The sequence below is a fragment of the Ranitomeya imitator genome, chromosome 1, assembly GCF_032444005.1.
Source record: "Ranitomeya imitator isolate aRanImi1 chromosome 1, aRanImi1.pri, whole genome shotgun sequence".
Lineage (NCBI taxonomy): Eukaryota > Metazoa > Chordata > Amphibia > Anura > Dendrobatidae > Ranitomeya > Ranitomeya imitator.
In genome coordinates this window covers 56512182-56533464 of record NC_091282.1, presented here as the reverse complement: position 1 = coordinate 56533464, position 21283 = coordinate 56512182, and the positions used below count along the sequence as shown (strand labels likewise).

Here is a 21283-nt window from a genome sequence, read left to right as displayed (position 1 = left end):
TCCAGTATTAGGTAAGGTAGACAGAGTGGACAGCAGTGTGATCGGCCTCTTCTTACCCCATGCCCCCTGGTATCTCCAGTATTAGGTCAGGTAGACACGGTGGACAGCAGTGTGAGCAGCCTCTTCTTACCCCATGCCCCCGGTATCTCCAGTATTAGGTAAGGTAGACAGGGTGGACAGCAGTGTGAGCAGCCTCTTCTTACCCCATGCCCCCTGGTATCTCCAGTATTAGGTAAGGTAGACAGGGTGGACAGCAGTGTGAACAGCCTCTTCTTACCCCATGCCCCCTGGTATCTCCAGTATTAGGTAAGGTAGACAGGGTGGACAGCAGTGTGAGCAGCCTCTTCTTACCCCATGCCCCCTGGTATCTCCAGTATTAGGTAAGGTAGACAGGGTGGACAGCAGTGTGAGCAGCCTCTTCTTACCCCATGCCCCCTGGTATCTCCAGTATTAGGTCAGGTAGACACGGTGAACAGCAGTGTGATCGGCCTCTTCTAGCCTCAGCACATCTGCTTCCACATGAAGGGAGGGGGCAGAACTTCGTACTGCTCATGGTCCCAGACATCTCTTCTGTTAATATTCTAGGGCCGGCCTATGTAGAACAATATAGTGGCTACAGTATCTTCATGTGTTATAATTGTTACCATCTTAGACAAAATAAGTGCATTTACTTAAGGCAGTTAGAAATTTTATTTATAATGACCTTTTTTTTCATCTTTTTTTCTATTCCCAGAAAACCCCATTAAAGGGGCTGTCCGTGTTATCCGTAGGATAGGCAAACAGAATATAATCAGTGTGAGTTCGGTTCCAGACACCCACATCAATCAATTGGGGGCAAACAGCAGAAGCAGAAGAGCCGCCATCACAGAACTATACAGTAAGTTTGATGATCAAGGAAAGTTTAAGTCTATTAAATGCGCAAATAGAGGTCCTTCATACTTGTCGGTTGTCCATAAACCACTTTCTGAACAGTCAAAGCCAGAAAAATGTGTCCACCAGCTCTATATTGGAAGTCCTATATCCTCAATATAAATAATTATGTAAAATGGAAACTAAAACTGTGGGGTCTTCATAGGGCCGGCGTCAGCACCCGGCACAGCGGGCAAATGCCGGGGCCCTGGGGAGAGGGGGGGGGCCCACTCATGCTGTCATAGATACAGCTGGGAGAGCAGAGCAGGAGATAACATGCTCTCTCCCCCCACAAAGTCACTGCTGGCTGCGTTCTCTTAACCCCTATGTGCCAGCTCTGACACAAGGATCTTCTCACTCAGTCAGTGCAGCCAGGCAGGCACACATAGGGGTTAACAGAAGGCAGCCAGTGTGACATTGTGGGCGGAGAGAGCACGTTCTCTGCTCTCCCCCCTGGGTGGCTGCAGACAGTGCTGAAGTTTATCAGGCAGATTCAGAGGAGCTCAGTCCTACTAGTGCCTGAGTGAGTGCAAAGGTATCCAGCAGTGGTTGCAATTGTGGCTCAGTCTGCTGCTGTCTGTCTCCACTGCCTAAAAATGTGGGTGATGTCTGGAGGAGCAGCTGGTGGGGTGCAGCCTGTAGCCGCCCAGCTCACCCAGAATACATGCATGCTGCACCAAACCTGCACCAGTGGGGTAGGAAGAAGCTTAACCCCTTCCCATCTGTATGAAGGTTATTGCTGAACCTTAAAGATAACAATCCGACCCGCATAAATGGGGTTAACCAGATGCAAGGAGGAAGGGGAGCTGCTGCCATGGATAAAACTGAGCTGTGGGCTGTACGTTGGGGCCCCGTGGCCCCAGGCTGGTGACTGGAGGGACTCTGCCTAGTGCTGGCATGTGGGTGATTTCTGCTCCGGAGTCTCAGCTTCTCTCCTCCAGGTCACACTGTGCAGTCACAGCAACATTGGTTGTCTCTGTCCAGGTCCCAGCAGCTGCCACTGCTCCCACCAAGGACATGGCATCACTTAACCCTTCCCCTGCAGCCACCGGCAACAAATCCACATTATTCCTTGATTAAATCAGGTTCCAACCCAATAGAGGAGCAGACATTTCCTGCTGCCATTAGGGTCCGGGAGGGGGTGACATTGGCTGCCCTGCTACTCTGTAGTGGGGGGTGACAAGTGTAACATGGGGTAACGATGACAGAGAAATGCACAGGATAATAGTGAGAGCGACAGAGGGCAGTGTATGGTATGGAGCAGTCAGGGGGTGGGCTGCAGGATCCCCCCATACTGTACATGACTGCTCGGGACAGGGAGGCGTTTAATGAGCTTCTAATGACGGGGCACTAATTGGGTCATTAGGGTTTGTGGAAAGGATTCAGCATCAGGTCCCTCATTAATGCCCGAGCCGCCTGTTACTTTGTAGCACAGATCTGTTGGGGCCGCAAAACCAAACAACGTTGTTTATGTAGAAAAGTCTTTGATTCATAGAAAAACTCAAAACAGAAAAGCACCTCTCCTGTATATATACACTGCACAGCACCTTTCCTCCTGTATATATACACTGCACAGCACCTCTCCTGTATATATACACTGCACAGCACCTTTCCTCCTGTATATATACACTGCACAGCACCTCTCCTGTATATATACACTGCACAGCACCTTTCCTCCTGTATATATACACTGCACAGCACCTCTCCTGTATATATACACTGCACAGAGCCTTTCCTCCTGTATATATACACTGCAGAATCTACAATAGCTGTCACTCATGTAAGAAGTGAAATCTGGCATTGTACTATACATTTCTCTGCCGTATCTGTGCATCATAAATCGGGGTATGTGTTAAAGGGGGGGGGGGCCCACTGAGACTCTTTCGCCCGGGGCCCTCGAAAACCTGGAGCCGGCCCTGGGTCTTCATGTCCTACTAGATATCAAAGCATCCAAAAGTGTAACCTAGAAGAGAGAAAAAAGGAGACTGGGTCATACACTCATGCCAAAAAAACAAGTGGACAGATCTGATCTTTCAGCTCGTCAGAGGTCCAAATCCCCTACATGGGATATAATGATGAAATGCTAAAGTAATGTCTTCCTGACCCACCAGCAGAGGGAGCTCTGCATGCTTTTATGTTTTGTTTTTTTTTTGGAGGGGTCCTCCCCTTCTACAGTCATTAACTTTTTTTTCAACATTTTTTATTTTTTTATTTTAGTGATGAAAGTTTTATTTAAAAAAAAAACAAAAAAAACTAAAATTGTATTTTTTTCCCTGTAATGTTTTCAGTCAATGAGGCTGCGATGAGCTTTGGAGGATGAGCTGACACTTTTATTAATACCATTTGGGTCTAGATGTGACATTTTGATCGCCTCTCATTGCATTTTTTTGCAACTGTAGCTAAAAGGAAAAAACAATTTTGGGATTTTTACGTTTTTTTTCTGGTTACGCAGTTTACCGGACTTCTATGGATGTGGTCAAACCACAAATGTCTTTTTTTATTATTTATTAATCCCCTTAGAAGACTTGAACCTGCAATCATCTGATTCCTTGTGCGACCGTATTGCTGCATATAGTAAGATTCTCAGTCCGCTGTGAAGCTCATCCACAGGTCATTTATCAGGAGGAGGAGGAGGAGGTGAGCTGTGACATCACCTATTGTGTATGGTGGATCCTGTGTTATCTACTGTATATAGAGGTGTTATCAGTCATTGTACAGGAGGAGGAGGAGGTGAGCTGTGACATCATCTATTGTGAATGGTGAATCCTGTGTTATCTACTGTATATAGAGGTGTTATCAGTCATTGTACAGGAGGAGGAGGAGGTGAGCTGTGACATCATCTATTGTGAATGGTGAATCCTGTGTTATCTACTGTATATAGAGGTGTTATCAGTCATTGTACAGGAGGAGGAGGTGAGCTGTGACATCCCCTATTGTGAATCGTGGATCCTCTGTTATCTACTGTATATAGAGGTGTAATCTTTCATTGTACAGGAAGAGGAGGAGGAGGTGAGCTGTGACATCACCTATTGTGTATGGTGGATCCTGTGTTATCTACTGTATATAGAGGTGTTATCAGTCGTTGTACAGGAGGAGGAGGAGGTGAGCTGTGATATCAGCTATTGTGAATGGTGGATCCTGTGTTATCTACTGTATATAGAGGTGATATCAGTCATTGTACAGGAGGAGGAGGTGAGCTGTGACATCACCTATTGTGAATGGTGGATCCTGTGTCATCTACTGTCTATAAAGGTGTTATCAGACATTGTAAAGCTGTCGAATAATGAGCGCTGAAATGTCTTCTCTACAGAACAGGAAGTCTAGTTTTAATCTAGGTGGCTGTGACAACACATTAAGGGTATGTGCACACGTTCAGGATTTTTTGCATTTTTTTTTGCGGATTTTCCCGATAAAAATGCTATTAAATCGCTTAAAAACCGCATACTGTACATTATGCATCCTATCATTTAGAATGCATTCCGCATTTTTTGTGCATGTTTGCGTTTTTTCCGCAAAAAAAAACGCATTCCATTAAAAAGAAGCAGCATGTTCATTATTTTTGCAGATTTTTTGCGGATTTCCCATTAAATTGGAGTGTCCAGAAAAAAACGCAAAAAATCCGCACAAAAAACACGTCAAAACTGCGAAAAAAATGCATGCTGATTTCTGGCAGAAATGTCCGGTTTTTGTCAGGAAAATTTCTGCCAGAAATCCTGACGTATGCACATAGCCTTATTCTTAATCCGGCCAGACTTATTTGTCAGTAGGTCAGGAGACATAGGCCATTGTTTACATGAGCCTGAACGTTCACTCTTGAATTGATGTGTGTTGCAGTTTATTATGCAGCTATCCTTAGAGGGGATACAGGAGGACTGAGCAATCGATGTTTGCTAATATGTTGATAACCCATTGTATGAAGTCCATGCAGCTTGTTAACATGCAAACATTGAAGGACAAACTATGCAGATTGATTGAATACTCAATACAATGAGAGTTGACCTCATCCCACCTTCACCCTGACTTGTGGATGATGGCCGGAAGGACAGTTGTGAACTATAAAAGGCCTCTGTTTCTAAAAAGGCCCTAAATAACAGTAGCCAATTTACCATGGCTCCAACCAGAGGAATATAGATTGAAGACACTCTACAGGACACCAGCTTAAGGGACCACGGCCCCAGCTGGAAGAATACAGATCGGCACCACTGAGCATCACTGAACCCATGGAGACAATTTGAAAACCCAGGTTGGGGCAATTAAGTCACCTGGCCACATACCTCAATGAACTTTCAGCTTCCTAAGGTTGCGGCTACCTCCTCTATGTTGGTGCCTGCCCATAGTGTGGTGCCACTGGTTGGGGTAGTTGGCCCTGGAAGCCACGAAATTGCAGATGTATTTCCGGCAAGCCAGCGGAAGGGTGAGACTGTCATTTGCACCATCTCATGTACTTTCTGGGACTGTACTATAATGTTATTGAGATCCAATAAATTATTACTGCAGTGTGTTGCCCTCACCCTGTGTTCTCTGAGTAGTATTCTGCCAACGGAAAAGGGGTACGAGTGTTCAGTGGGATAAGCCCTGGTCCATGTGGTCTTTCTAAAGACAGCCAGACATGCGGACAATATATTTCGTGATATGGAAAATTAAAAAAACCTTTCCAAACATTTAACCCCTTAACAACCAGAGGTATTTTTGGTTTTGCATTTTCATTTTTTTTCTCCCCCTCTACCTTGCACCACCACATTATGGGTGTCAGGTCCGAGCTTTCCTTCATGAACAGTTTCCTGGAGAGTGGATTGGTTGTTGTGGGCCAGTAGAATGGCCACCAAGGTCTCCCAATCTAACCCCCTTAGACTGAAGGCAATTGTCTATGCTGTGAAGATAGGAGATGTGCAGCATCTGAAACAACGGACACTGGAAGCCTGTGCTAGCATTTCTTCTGCGGTGTTGCTATCGGTGTGTCAAGAGTGGGAGAAGAGGTTTGCATTGACAATCCAACACAACGGGCAGCACTTTGAACACATTTTATAAGTGGTCATAACATTGTAAATAACTCATGAAAGAATAAAGTTACGATAAAACGAAGCACACCATTGTTTTTCTTGTGAAATTCTTAATAAGTTTGTGTCATATGACCCTCTTCCCATTAGAAAAAATAAAGTTGGATTCAAAATGGCCGCCATGGTCACCACCCATCTTGAAAAGTTTTCCCTTTCCCATATACTAATGTGCCACAAACAGGAAGTTGATATCACCAACCATTCCCATTTTATTTAGGTGTATCCATATAAATGGCCCACCCGGTACTATATGGAGGAATATGGAGGGTTGCATTATACTATATGGGCTGTGTATAATACAGTTATATGAAAAGGTTTGGTGTTATGGCTGGCAATCAGGCAACACAGCGTGCAGTAATCAGCGCACATACAGAGATCTGGCAAAAACCCAAAACAATAGGACGAGCTCTGAGACGTGGAATCTCTGTAGACTGCAGTACCTGAACTGTCCTCACACAACTGGAAGCAGCAGTGGATTGCGCCTATCAACTACCTATGCAACTCGGCACTGCCTGAGGAGCTGACTAGCCTGAAGATAGAAATACAAGCCTGACTTACCTCAGAGAAATACCCCAAAGGAATAGGCAGCCCCCACATATAATGACTGTTAGCAAGATGAAAAGACAAACGTAGGAATGAAATAGATTCAGCAAAGTGAGGCCCGATATTCTAGACAGAGCGAGGATAGCAAAGAGAACTATGCAGTCTACAAAAAACCCTAAAACGAAAACCACGCAAAGGGGCAAAAAAGACCCACCGTGCCGAACTAACAGCACGGCGGTGCACCCCTTTGCTTCTCAGAGCTTCCAGCAAAAGATAATAACAAGCTGGACAGAAAAAACAGAAAACAAACTAGAAGCACTTATCTAGCAGAGCAGCAGGCCCAAGGAAAGATGCAGTAGCTCAGATCCAACACTGGAACATTGACAAGGAGCAAGGAAGACAGACTCAGGTGGAGCTAAATAGCAAGGCAGCCAACGAGCTCACCAAAACACCTGAGGGAGGAAGCCCAGAGACTGCAATACCACTTGTGACCACAGAAGTGAACTCAGCCACAGAATTCACAACAGTACCCCCCCCTTGAGGAGGGGTCACCGAACCCTCACCAGAACCCCCAGGCCGACCAGGATGAGCCACATGAAAGGCACGAACAAGATCTGGGGCATGGACATCAGAGGCAAAAACCCAGGAATTATCTTCCTGAGCATAACCCTTCCATTTGACCAGATACTGGAGTTTCCGTCTAGAGACACGAGAATCCAAAATCTTCTCCACAATATACTCCAATTCCCCCTCCACCAAAACAGGGGCAGGAGGCTCCACAGATGGAACCATAGGTGCCACGTATCTCCTCAACAACGACCTATGGAATACATTATGTATGGAAAAGGAGTCTGGGAGGGTCAGACGAAAAGACACCGGATTGAGAATCTCAGAAATCCTATACGGACCAATAAAACGAGGTTTAAATTTAGGAGAGGAAACCTTCATAGGTATATGACGAGAAGATAACCAAACCAGATCCCCAACACGAAGTCGGGGTCCCACACGGCGTCTGCGATTAGCGAAAAGCTGAGCCTTCTCCTGGGACAAGGTCAAATTGTCCACTACCTGAGTCCAGATCTGCTGCAACCTGTCCACCACATAATCCACACCAGGACAGTCCGAAGACTCAACCTGTCCTGAAGAGAAACGAGGATGGAACCCAGAATTGCAGAAAAATGGAGAGACCAAGGTAGCCGAGCTGGCCCGATTATTAAGGGCGAACTCAGCCAACGGCAAAAATGACACCCAATCATCCTGGTCAGCGGAAACAAAACATCTCAGATATGTTTCCAAGGTCTGATTGGTTCGTTCGGTCTGGCCATTAGTCTGAGGATGGAAGGCCGAGGAAAAAGATAGGTCAATGCCCATCCTACCACAAAAGGCTCGCCAGAACCTCGAGACAAACTGGGAACCTCTGTCAGAAACAATATTCTCAGGAATGCCATGTAAACGAACCACATGCTGGAAGAACAAAGGCACCAAATCAGAGGAGGAAGGCAATTTAACCAAGGGCACCAGATGGACCATTTTAGAAAAGCGATCACAGACCACCCAAATGACAGACATCTTTTGAGAAACGGGAAGGTCAGAAATGAAATCCATCGAAATATGTGTCCAAGGCCTCTTCGGGACCGGCAAGGGCAAAAGCAACCCACTGGCACGTGAACAGCAGGGCTTAGCCCTAGCACAAATTCCACAGGACTGCACAAAAGCACGCACATCCCGCGACAGAGATGGCCACCAGAAGGATCTAGCAACCAACTCCCTGGTACCAAAGATTCCTGGATGACCGGCCAGCACCGAACAATGAAGTTCAGAGATAACTTTACTAGTCCACCTATCAGGGACGAACAGTTTCTCGGCCGGACAACGATCAGGTTTATTAGCCTGAAATTTCTGCAACACTCTCCGCAAATCAGGGGAGATGGCAGACACAATGACTCCTTCCTTGAGGATACTCGCCGGCTCAGATAACCCCGGAGAGTCGGGCACAAAACTCCTAGACAGAGCATCCGCCTTCACATTTTTAGAGCCCGGAAGGTATGAAATCACAAAACCAAAACGAGCAAAAAATAACGACCAACGGGCCTGTCTAGGATTCAAGCGCTTGGCAGACTCAAGATAAGTAAGGTTCTTATGATCAGTCAAAACCACCACGCGATGCTTAGCACCCTCAAGCCAATGACGCCACTCCTCGAATGCCCACTTCATGGCCAGCAACTCTCGGTTGCCCACATCATAATTACGCTCAGCAGCAGAAAATTTCCTGGAAAAGAAAGCACATGGTTTGAACACTGAGCAACCAGAACCTCTCTGTGACAAAACCGCCCCTGCACCAATCTCAGAAGCATCAACCTCGACCTGGAACGGAAGAGAAACATCAGGTTGACACAACACAGGGGCACAGCAAAAACGACGCTTCAACTCCTGAAAAGCTTCCACGGCAGCAGAAGACCAATTAACCAAATCAGCACCCTTCTTGGTCAAATCGGTCAATGGTCTGGCAATGCTAGAAAAATTACAGATGAAGCGACGATAAAAATTAGCAAAGCCCAGGAATTTCTGCAAACTTTTTAGAGATGTCGGCTGAGTCCAATCCTGGATGGCCTGAACCTTAACCGGATCCATCTCGATAGTAGAAGGGGAAAAGATGAACCCCAAAAATGAAACTTTCTGCACACCGAAGAGACACTTTGATCCCTTCACGAACAAGGAATTAGCACGCAGTACCTGGAAAACCATTCTGACTTGCTTTACATGAGACTCCCAATCATCTGAGAAGATCAAAATGTCATCCAAGTAAACAATCAAGAATTTATCCAGATACTCACGGAAAATGTCATGCATAAAAGACTGAAAAACAGATGGAGCATTGGCAAGTCCGAACGGCATCACCAGATACTCAAAATGACCCTCGGGCGTATTAAATGCCGTTTTCCATTCATCTCCCTGCCTGATTCTCACCAGATTATACGCACCACGAAGATCAATCTTAGTAAACCAACTAGCCCCCTTAATCCGAGCAAACAAGTCAGAAATCAATGGCAAGGGATACTGAAACTTAACAGTGATCTTATTAAGAAGGCGGTAATCAATACACGGTCTTAGCGAACCATCCTTCTTGGCTACAAAAAAGAACCCTGCTCCCAATGGTGACGACGATGGGCGAATATGTCCCTTCTCCAGGGACTCCTTCACATAACTGCGCATAGCGGTGTGTTCAGGTACGGACAAATTAAATAAACGACCCTTAGGGAATTTACTACCAGGAATCAAATCGATAGCACAATCACAATTCCTATGCGGAGGAAGGGCATCAGACTTGGACTCTTCAAATACATCCTGAAAGTCCGACAAGAACTCTGGGATGTCAGAAGGAATGGATGACGAAATAGACAAAAATGGAACATCACCATGTACTCCCTGACAACCCCAGCTGGTTACCGACATAGAGTTCCAATCCAATACTGGATTATGGGTTTGTAGCCATGGCAACCCCAACACGACCACATCATGCAAATTATGCAGTACCAAAAAGCGAATAACTTCCTGATGTGCAGGAGCCATGCACATGGTCAGCTGGGCCCAGTACTGAGGCTTATTCTTGGCCAGAGGTGTAGCATCAATTCCTCTCAACGGAATAGGACACCGCAAAGGCTCCAAGAAAAATCCACAACGTTTAGCATAATCCAAATCCATCAGATTCAGGGCAGCGCCTGAATCCACAAACGCCATGACAGAATATGATGACAAAGAGCACATTAAGGTAATGGACAAAAGGAATTTGGACTGTACAGTACCAATAACGGCAGAGCTATCGAACCGCCTAGTGCGTTTAGGACAATTAGAAATAGCATGAGTAGAATCACCACAATAGAAACACAGTCTGTTCAGACGTCTGTGTTCGTGCCGTTCTACTTTAGTCATAGTCCTGTTGCACTGCATAGGCTCAGGCTTACTCTCAGACAATACCGCCAGATGGTGCACAGATTTACGCTCGCGCAAGCGACGACCGATCTGAATGGCCAAGGACATAGACTCATTCAAACCAGCAGGCATAGGAAATCCCACCATTACATCCTTAAGAGCTTCAGAGAGACCCTTTCTGAACAAAGCCGCTAGTGCAGATTCATTCCACAGAGTGAGTACTGACCATTTTCTAAATTTCTGACAATATACTTCTACATCATCCTGACCCTGGCATAAAGCCAGCAGATTTTTCTCAGCTTGATCCACTGAATTAGGCTCATCGTAAAGCAATCCCAGCGCCTGGAAAAATGCATCAACATTACTCAATGCAGAATCTCCTGGTGCAAGAGAAAACGCCCAGTCCTGTGGGTCGCCGCGCAAAAAAGAAATAATAATCAAAACCTGTTGAATAGGATTACCAGAAGAATGAGGTTTCAAGGCCAAAAATAGCTTACAATTATTTCTGAAGCTCAGGAACTTAGTTCTGTCACCAAAAAACAAATCAGGAATCGGAATTCTTGGTTCTAGCATCGATTTCTGATCAATAGTATCTTGAATCTTTTGTACATTTACAACGAGATTATCCATTGAGGAGCACAGAGCCTGAATATCCATGTCCACAGCTGTGTCCTGAAGCACTCTAATGTCTAGGGGAAAAAAAAGACTGAAGACAGAGCTAAGAAAAAAAAATGATGTCAGGATTTCTTTTTTCCCTCTATTGGAAATCATTGAATGGGCTCCTTGTACTGTTGTGGCTGGCAATCAGGCAACACAGCGTGCAGTAATCAGCGCACATACAGAGATCTGGCAAAAACCCAAAACAATAGGACGAGCTCTGAGACGTGGAATCTCTGTAGACTGCAGTACCTGAACTGTCCTCACACAACTGGAAGCAGCAGTGGATTGCGCCTATCAACTACCTATGCAACTCGGCACTGCCTGAGGAGCTGACTAGCCTGAAGATAGAAATACAAGCCTGACTTACCTCAGAGAAATACCCCAAAGGAATAGGCAGCCCCCACATATAATGACTGTTAGCAAGATGAAAAGACAAACGTAGGAATGAAATAGATTCAGCAAAGTGAGGCCCGATATTCTAGACAGAGCGAGGATAGCAAAGAGAACTATGCAGTCTACAAAAAACCCTAAAACGAAAACCACGCAAAGGGGCAAAAAAGACCCACCGTGCCGAACTAACAGCACGGCGGTGCACCCCTTTGCTTCTCAGAGCTTCCAGCAAAAGATAATAACAAGCTGGACAGAAAAAACAGAAAACAAACTAGAAGCACTTATCTAGCAGAGCAGCAGGCCCAAGGAAAGATGCAGTAGCTCAGATCCAACACTGGAACATTGACAAGGAGCAAGGAAGACAGACTCAGGTGGAGCTAAATAGCAAGGCAGCCAACGAGCTCACCAAAACACCTGAGGGAGGAAGCCCAGAGACTGCAATACCACTTGTGACCACAGAAGTGAACTCAGCCACAGAATTCACAACAGTTTGGACACCCCTATTAATCTTAAGCTTAATGTTTTATAAAAATTGTTTTTTGGCAACAGCTATTTCAGTTTCATATATCTAATAACTGTTGGACACAGTAATGTTTCTGCCTTGAAATGAGGTCTGCATTCAAACAAAATTTGACAGGTACATAAGTATGGGCACCCCACCAGAAAAGTGACATTAATATTTTGTAGATCCTCCTTTTGCAAAAATAACAGACTCTGGTCGCTTCCTGTGGCTTTTAATAAGTTCCTGGATCATGGATGAAGGCATTTTTGACCATTCCTCTTTACAAAACAATTCCAGTTCAGTTGAGTTTGATGTTCGCCGAGCATGGACAGCCCTCTTCAAATGATCCCACAGATGTTCAATGATATTCAGGTCTGGGGACTGGGATGGCCATTCCAGAACAGTGTAATTGTTCCTCTGCATGAATGCCTGAGTAGATTTGTAGCGGTGTTTTGGATCATTGTCTTGCTGAAAGATCCATCCCCTGCGTAACTTCAACTTTGTCACTGATTCATGAACATTATTGTCAAGAATCTGCTGATACTGAGAGGAATCCATGCGTCCCTCAACTTTAACAAGATTCTCGGTGCCGGCATTGGCCACACAGCCCCAAAGCATGATGGAACCTCCACCAAATTTTACTGTGGGTAGCAAGTGTTTTTCTTGGAATGCTGTGTTTTTTGGCCGCCATGCATAACGCCTTTTTGTATGACCAAACAACTCAATCTTGGTTTCATCAGTCCACAGGACCTTCTTCCAAAAAGAAATTGGCTTTTCCAAATGTGTTTTTGCATACCTCAGCCGACTCTGTTTGTGGCGTGCTTGCAGAAACGGCTTATTTCGCATCACTCTCCCATACAGCTTCTCCTTGTGCAAAGTGCGTTGTATAGTTGACCGATGCACAGTGACACCATCTGCAGCAAGTTGATGCTGCAGCTCTCTGGAGGTGGTCTGAGAATTGTCCTTGACTGATCTCACCATTCTTCTTCTCTGCCTTTCTGATGTTTTTCTTGGCCTGCCACTTCTGGCCTTAACAAGAACTGTACCTGTGTTCTTCCATTTCCTTACTATGTTCCTCACAGTGGAAATTGACAGGTTAAATCTCTGAGACAGCTTTTTGTATCCTTCCCCTGAACAACTATGTTGAATAATCTTTGTTTTCAGATCATTAGACAGTTGTTTTGAGGAGCCCATGATGCCACTCTTCAGAGGAGATTCAAACAGGAGAACAACTTGCAAGTGGCCACTTTAAGTAGCTTTTCTCATGATTGCATACACCTGGCTATGAAGTTCAAAGCTCAATGAGGTTCGAAAACAAAAAAAAGTGCTTTAGTAAGTCAGTAAAAAGTAGGTAGGAGTATTTAAAACAGGAAAATGACAAGGGTGCCCATACTTATGCACCTGTCAAATTTTGTTTGAATGTAGATTGCACATTTTCTGTTAGTACAATAAACCTCATTTCAAGGCAGAAACTTTATTGTGTCCAACAGTTATTAGATATATGAAACTGAAATAGCTGTTGCAAAAAAAACAATTTTTATAAAACATTAAGCTTAAGATTAATAGGGGTGCCCAAACTTTTTCATATAACTGTACTATATGGAGGACTATGCGAGTGCATTATACATCTGCTATGAAGCCCCATGACTTTTATGTTTGCCATTGGTGAGTATTATGGTTTATTTTTTTCCATACATTAAAGATCTGTGGCAGAATGGAGGGCATATACCAAGATGGGGGATATATACACCAAGATGGGGGGCCAGGATGAGGGACTTGTATACCAGGGTGGTGTGTGTGTGTGTGTGTGTGTGTGTGTGTGCATGCATACAGTAGATACATACATACGTTTGTATGTATGTGTGTACATTTTCAGTGAAAGAAATAAGTATTTTATCCCTTGCTGATTTTGTACCTTTGCCCACTGACAAATTCATGAACAGTCTATAATTTTAAGGGTAGGTTAATTTTTAACATTGAGAGATAGAGTATCAAACATAAAATCCAGAAAATCACATTGTATAAATTAATTTGTGATGAGAAATAAGTACCGTATATACTCGAGTATAAGCCGACCCGAGTATAAGCCGACCCCCCTAATTTTGCCACAAAAAACTGGGAAAATTTATTGACTCGAATATAAGCCTAGGGTGGAAATGCAGCATTTACCGGTGAATTTCAAAAATAAAAATAGATCATTATTTCCTCATAGCTGTGCTATATAGTGCTCTGCACCGTTCATGTTGCCCCAAAGATGCTGCACAGATGCCCCATACAGTGCTCTGCACCGTTCATATTGCCCCATAGATGCTGCACAGATGCCCCATACAGTGCTCTGCACCGTTCATATTGCCCCAAAGATGCTGCACAGATGCCCCATATAGTTCTCTGCACCGTTCATATTGCCCCAAAGATGCTGCACAGATGCCCCATACAGTGCTCTGCACCGTTCATATTGCCCCATAGATGCTGCACAGATGCCCCATATAGTGCTCTGCACCGTTCATACTGCCCCATAGATGCTGCACAGATGCCCCATATAGTGCTGTGTGCCGTTCATACTGCCCCATAGATGCTGCACAGATGCCCCATATAGTGCTGTGTGCCGTTCATACTGCCCCATAGATGCTGCACAGATGCCCCATATAGTGCTGTGTGCCGTTCATACTGCCCCATAGATGCTGCACAGATGCCCCATACAGTGCTCTGCACCGTTCATATTGCCCCAAAGATGCTGCACAGATGCCCCATATAGTTCTCTGCACCGTTCATATTGCCCCAAAGATGCTGCACAGATGCCCCATACAGTGCTCTGCACCGTTCATATTGCCCCATAGATGCTGCACAGATGCCCCATATAGTGCTGTGTGCCGTTCATATTGCCCCATAGATGCTGCACAGATGCCCCATATAGTGCTGTGTGCCGTTCATACTGCCCCATAGATGCTGCACAGATGCCCCATACAGTGCTCTGCACCGTTCATATTGCCCCATAGATGCTGCACAGATGCCCCATATAGTGCTGTGTGCCATTCATACTGCCCCATAGATGCTGCACAGATGCCCCATATAGTGCTGTGTGCCGTTCATACTGCCCCATAGATGCTGCACAGATGCCCCATATAGTCCTGTGTGCCGTTCATATTGCCCCATAGATGCTGCACAGATGCCCCATATAGTGCTGTGTGCCGTTCATATTGCCCCATAGATGCTGCACAGATGCCCCATATAGTGCTGTGTGCCGTTCATATTGCCCCATAGATGCTGCACAGATGCCCCATATAGTGCTGTGTGCCGTTCATACTGCCCCATAGATGCTGCACAGATGCCCCATATAGTGCTGTGTGCCGTTCATATTGCCCCATAGATGCTGCACAGATGCCCCATATAGTGCTGTGTGCCGTTCATATTGCCCCATAGATGCTGCACAGATGCCCCATATAGTGCTGTGTGCCGTTCATATTGCCCCATAGATGCTGCACAGATGCCCCATATAGTGCTGTGTGCCGTTCATATTGCCCCATAGATGCTGCACAGATGCCCCATATAGTGCTGTGTGCCGTTCATATTGCCCCATAGATGCTGCACAGATGCCCCATATAGTGCTGTGTGCCGTTCATACTGCCCCATAGATGCTGCACAGATGCCCCATATAGTGCTGTGTGCCGTTCATACTGCCCCATAGATGCTGCACATATATCTGTGCCATGGCCGCTGCTGCTGCTGCTGCAATAAAAAAAAAAAACACATACTCACCTCTCTTGATTGCAGCTCCCGGCGTCCGGTCCCGGCGCCTCCATCTTCCCGGCGTCTCTGCTCTGACTGATCAGGCAGAGGGCGCCGCGCACACTATACGCGTCATCGCGCCCTCTGACCTGAACAGTCAGAGCGCAGACGCCGGGAAGATGGAGGCGCCGGGGAGATGGAGCGGCGCCCGGCGGCTGGAACGGGGACAGGTAAGTATTATATACTTACCTAGTCCCAGCGATCCTGACGCTCCCCGCCTTCCTCCCCGTCTTCTGTGCTGCAGCCTCTACCTGTCAGCGGTCACCGGCACCGCTGATTAGAGAAATGAATAGGCGGCTCCACCCCTATGGGAGGTGGAGCCGCCTATTCATTTCTGTAATGAGCGGTCCCACGAGACCGCTGAAGAGGGGAAGAAGCTGCAGCACAGAAGCCCGTGGGACGGCAGGGACAGCGCGAGGATCGCTGGGACTAGGTAAGTATACCTCAGCAACCTCTCCCCCTCACCCGCCGACCCCACCGCTACCGTGACTCGAGTATAAGCCGAGAGGGGCACTTTCAGCCCAAAAATTTGGGCTGAAAATCTCGGCTTATACTCGAGTATATATGGTATTTGATCCCCCTACCAACCATTAAGAGTTCTGGCTCCTACAGACCAGTTAGACACTCCTAATCAACTCGTTACCTGCATTAAAGACAGCTGTGTTACATAGTCACCTTTATAAAAGACTCCGGTCCACAGACTCAATTAATCAGTCAGACTCTAACCTATACAACATGGGCAAGAGCAAAGAGCTTTCTAGGTATGTCAGTAACATAGTAACATAGTTAGTAAGGCCGAAAAAAGACATTTGTCCATCCAGTTCAGCCTATATTCCATCATAATAAATCCCCAGATCTACGTCCTTCTACAGAACCTAATAATTGTATGATACAATATTGTTCTGCTCCAGGAAGACATCCAGGCCTCTCTTGAACCCCTCGACTGAGTTCGCCATCACCACCTCCTCAGGCAAGCAATTCCAGATTCTCACTGCCCTAACAGTAAAGAATCCTCTTCTATGTTGGTGGAAAAACCTTCTCTCCTCCAGACGCAAAGAATGCCCCCTTGTGCCCGTCACCTTCCTTGGTATAAACAGATCCTCAGCGAGATATTTGTATTGTCCCCTTATATACTTATACATGGTTATTAGATCGCCCCTCAGTCGTCTTTTTTCTAGACTAAATAATCCTAATTTCGCTAATCTATCTGGGTATTGTAGTTCTCCCAGGGCAAGTTCATAGACCTGCACAAAGCTGGAATGGGCTACAAAAGTGTAAGTAAGACGCTGAGTGAGAAGGAGACAACTGTTGGTGCAATAGTAAGAAAATGGAAGAAATACAAAATGACTTTCAAAGGATGTCTATTTGGGGCACCATGAAAAATCTCACCTCGTGGGGTATCCTTGATCATGAGGAAGGTGAGAGATCAGCCTAAAACTACATGGGCGGAACTTGTTAATGATCTCAAGGCAGCTGGGACCACAGTCACATCAAGAAAACCACTGGTAACACATTACGCTGTAAAGGTTTTAAATCCTGCAGTGCCCGCAAGGTCCCTCTGCTCAAGAAGTGCAGGCCCGTCTGAAGTTTGTCAATGAACACCTGGATGATTCTGTGAGTGATTGGGAGAAGGTGTTGTGGTCAGATGAGACAAAAATTGAGCTCTTTGGCACTAACTCATATCGTCGTTTATGGAGGAAGAGAAATGCTGTCTATGACCCAAAGTACACCATCCCCACTGTCAAGCATGGAGGTGGAAACATTGCTTTGGGGGTGTTTCTCTGCTAAGGGCAGAGGACTACTTCACCAAATAAATGTGGGAATGGATGGAGCCATGTACCGTAAAATCCTGAGTGAAAACCTCCTTCCGTCCACCGGAACATTAAAAATGGGTCATAGCTGCGACTTCCAGCAAGAGAATGACCCAAAATATACAGCCAAGGCAACAAAGAAGTGGCTCAAAAAGAAGCACATTAAGGTCACGGAGTGGCCCAGCAAGTCTACAAACCTTAATCCCATAGAAAACCTATGGAGGGAGTTGAAGCTCCAAGTTGCCAAGCGACAGCCTCAAATCTTAATGATTTAGAGATGATCTGCAAAGAGGAGTGGACCAAAGTTCCTCCTGACATGTGCGCAAACCTCATCATCAACTACAAAAAACATCTGACTGCTGTGCTTGCCAACAAGGGTTTTGCCACCAAGTCTGTAGAATGTAAGCCCGCAAGGGCAGGGTCCTCTTCCCTCTGTATCTGTCTGTCATTATTAGTTTGTTTACAGTAAGTGATATCTGTAACCCTGTATGTAACCCCTTCTCATGTACAGCACAATGGCATTAATGGTGCTATATAAATAATAATACTTTATTATTATTATTATTATTATTATTATTATTAAGTCTTGTTTGCCAGAGGGATCAAACACTTATTACTCGCTGCAAAATGCAAATAAATTTATATAATTTATACAATGTGATTTTTCTGGATTTCATTTTTGATATTCTATCTCTCAATGTTAAAATTAACCTACCCTTCATGGTCATGTACATATTGACTTTACATATAAGATGGCCTTCGGCTGCACAGGAACTCTTCCCCGACTTCTCAGATGCCCCGGTATGCATGCTTATTGTCAGGGATAAGCAGCTGCTGTGCACAAGCGGCACTGCTTATCTCCGGTGGTCACCTCTATAATTTATGCGGACTGGCTTATACACTGACGTTTCTATTTGCAAAATACAGCATATGAGATACTCACATCCACCGCTATTGATACAGATTAAACTCGCCAACCGTTGCATAGGCAGGATCACCTGCAGATAAAGGAGGAACACGGAAAATGATCTCTGCATTGTGATCAGAAGCTGTTATATCCTATACACAGGCTGACATCAGGGGACAATCTGCCATTACACCACCACCAGGCTCACCACCCAGCTTTGCCACAACTCTGAACAGCACATCCACCTAGCTATGAGGTAATACAAGACTAAACTGGGTAGATTTGGCGTCTTAGAGAGTCCCTTTAATACCCACGTGTGTATGACCATATGGCAGCAGTGCTGAGTTACTGTGGCCCACGCCATTACTCCATTACGATTACAGATAGTACAGAAGAATGGCGATACTTTAACTATCAAAGTACACAATGCAAATAAATGATCTTTTGAGCTCTCACCTGGCGCTGTGCTGGGGGTCTGCAATGGACCTCGCCTGCAAAATACCATAGAAAATGAGAACGTGCAGCAATGTATAAAGAAGAGCTGGTTATTGTAACAGATACACAGAACAGATCTGCAATCCTGACTGTAACATAGCAGTGTGCCCGATGAAATGCTGACAGATCATTGTTTATCTAGGTATTACAAGATGAGCTATAGGACAGTGACGCTGACACTTTGGGGTACAGGAGAGGGACGCTGACACTTTGGGGTACAGGACAGTGACGCTGACACTTGGGGTACAGGACAGTGACGCTGACACTTGGGGTACAGGACAGTGACGCTGACACTTGGGATACAGGACAGTGACGCTGACACTTGGGGTACAGGACAGTGACGCTGACACTTGGGGTACAGGACAGTGACGCTGACACTTTGGGTACAGGACAGTGACGCTGACACTTTGGGTACAGGACAGTGACGCTGACACTTTGGGTACAGGACAGTGACGATGACACTTTGGGGTACAGGACAGTGACGCTGACACTTTGGGTACAGGACACTGATGCTGACACTTGGGGTACAGGACATTCACACTTTGGGTACAGGACAATGACGCTGACCCTTGGGTACAGGACAGCGACACTTTGGGTACAGGACAGTGACGCTGACACTTTGGGTACAGGACAATGATGCTGACCCTTGGGGTACAGGACAGTGACACTTTGGGTACAGGACAATGACGCTGACCCTTGGGTACAGGACAGCGACACTTTGGGTACAGGACAGTGACGCTGACACTTTGGGTACAGGACAATGATGCTGACCCTTGGGGTACAGGACAGTGACACTTTGGGTACAGGACAGTGACGCTGACACTTTGGGTACAGGACAATGACGCTGACCCTTGGGTACAGGACAGCGACACTTTGGGTACAGGACAGTGACGCTGACACTTTGGGTACAGGACAATGATGCTGACCCTTGGGGTACAGGACAGCGACACTTTGGGTACAGGACAGTGACGCTGACACTTTGGGTACAGGACAATGATGCTGACCCTTGGGGTACAGGACAGCGACACTTTGGGTACAGGACAGTGACGCTGACACTTTGGGTACAGGACAGTGACGCTGACACTTTGGGTACAGGACAGTGACGCTGACACTTTGGGTACAGGACAATGACGCTGACCCTTGGGTACAGGACAGCGACACTTTGGGTACAGGACAGTGACGCTGACACTTTGGGTACAGGACAGTGACGCTGACACTTTGGGTACAGGACAATGACGCTGACCCTTGGGTACAGGACAGCGACACTTTGGGTACAGGACAGTGACGCTGACACTTTGGGTACAGGACAATGATGCTGACCCTTGGGGTACAGGAGAGCGACACTTTGGGTACAGGACACTGATGTTGACACTTGGGGTACAGGACAGTGACACTTTGGGTATAGGACAATGACGCTGACACTTGGGGTACAGGATAATGACACTGACACTTGGGGTACAGGACACTGATGTTGACACTTGGGGTACATGAAACTTCACATTCAGTAACACAGAAGATAATATCGCACAGGGTGCAGCGCTGGACTCACCTTATCACTGGTGTTGTGCTCCGGGGGCCATTATAGAAGTTCTCATAGTGAATGGGAGCTAAAAAAAAGCAAACAAAAGAAAAAAAGCATTGAAAGCAGGTCTACTGGCATGTACTTGTGGGTCGCTACTAATTCTGTATTAACCCCTTCATGACCCAGCCTATTTTGACCTTAAAGACCTTGCCGTTTTTTGCAATTCTGACCAGTTTCCCTTTATGAGGTAATAACTCAGGAACGCTTCAACGGATCCTAGCGGTTCTGAGATTGTTTTTTCGTGACATATTGGGCTTCATGTTAGTGGTAAATTTAGGTCAATAAATTCTGCGTTTATTTGTGATAAAAACGGAAATTTGGCGAAAATTTTGAAAATTTCGCAATTTTCACATTTTGAATTTTTATTCTGTTAAACCAGAGAGTTATGTGACACAAAATAGTTAATAAATAACATTTCCCACATGTTTACTTTACATCAGCACAATTTTGGAAACAAAATTTTTTTTGCTAGGAAGTTATAAGGGTTAAAATTTGACCAGCGATTTCTCATTTTTACAACGAAATTTACAAAACCATTTTTTTAGGGACCACCTCACATTTGAAGTCAGTTTGAGGGGTCTATATGGCTGAAAATACCCAAAAGTGACACCATTCTAAAAACTGCACCCCTCAAGGTACTCAAAACCACATTCAAGAAGTTTATTAACCCCTCAGGTGGTTTACAGCAGCAGAAGCAACATGGAAAGAAAA

General features: G+C 45.6%; 1 protein-coding gene across 3 annotated transcripts in view; it reads right to left on the bottom strand.

Annotated features, from left to right (window-relative positions):
• Positions 1–673: 673 nt before the first annotated feature.
• Positions 674–21283, bottom strand: part of PSTPIP2 (proline-serine-threonine phosphatase interacting protein 2) — a 97525-nt gene continuing 76915 nt past the window's right edge. For 2 of the 3 annotated variants that reach the window (XM_069747002.1, XM_069747019.1), the window contains 4 exons: positions 20540–20597; positions 18952–18986; positions 18532–18586; positions 674–2872 (listed from right to left, as the gene is read on the bottom strand). In XM_069747002.1, the coding sequence (XP_069603103.1) occupies positions 18540–18586; positions 18952–18986; positions 20540–20597 (140 nt within the window). In that variant the 3' untranslated portion in view covers positions 674–2872; positions 18532–18539. The remainder of the gene's footprint in view (positions 2873–18531; positions 18587–18951; positions 18987–20539; positions 20598–21283) is intronic. The other variant, XM_069747010.1, reaches the window with a different exon arrangement.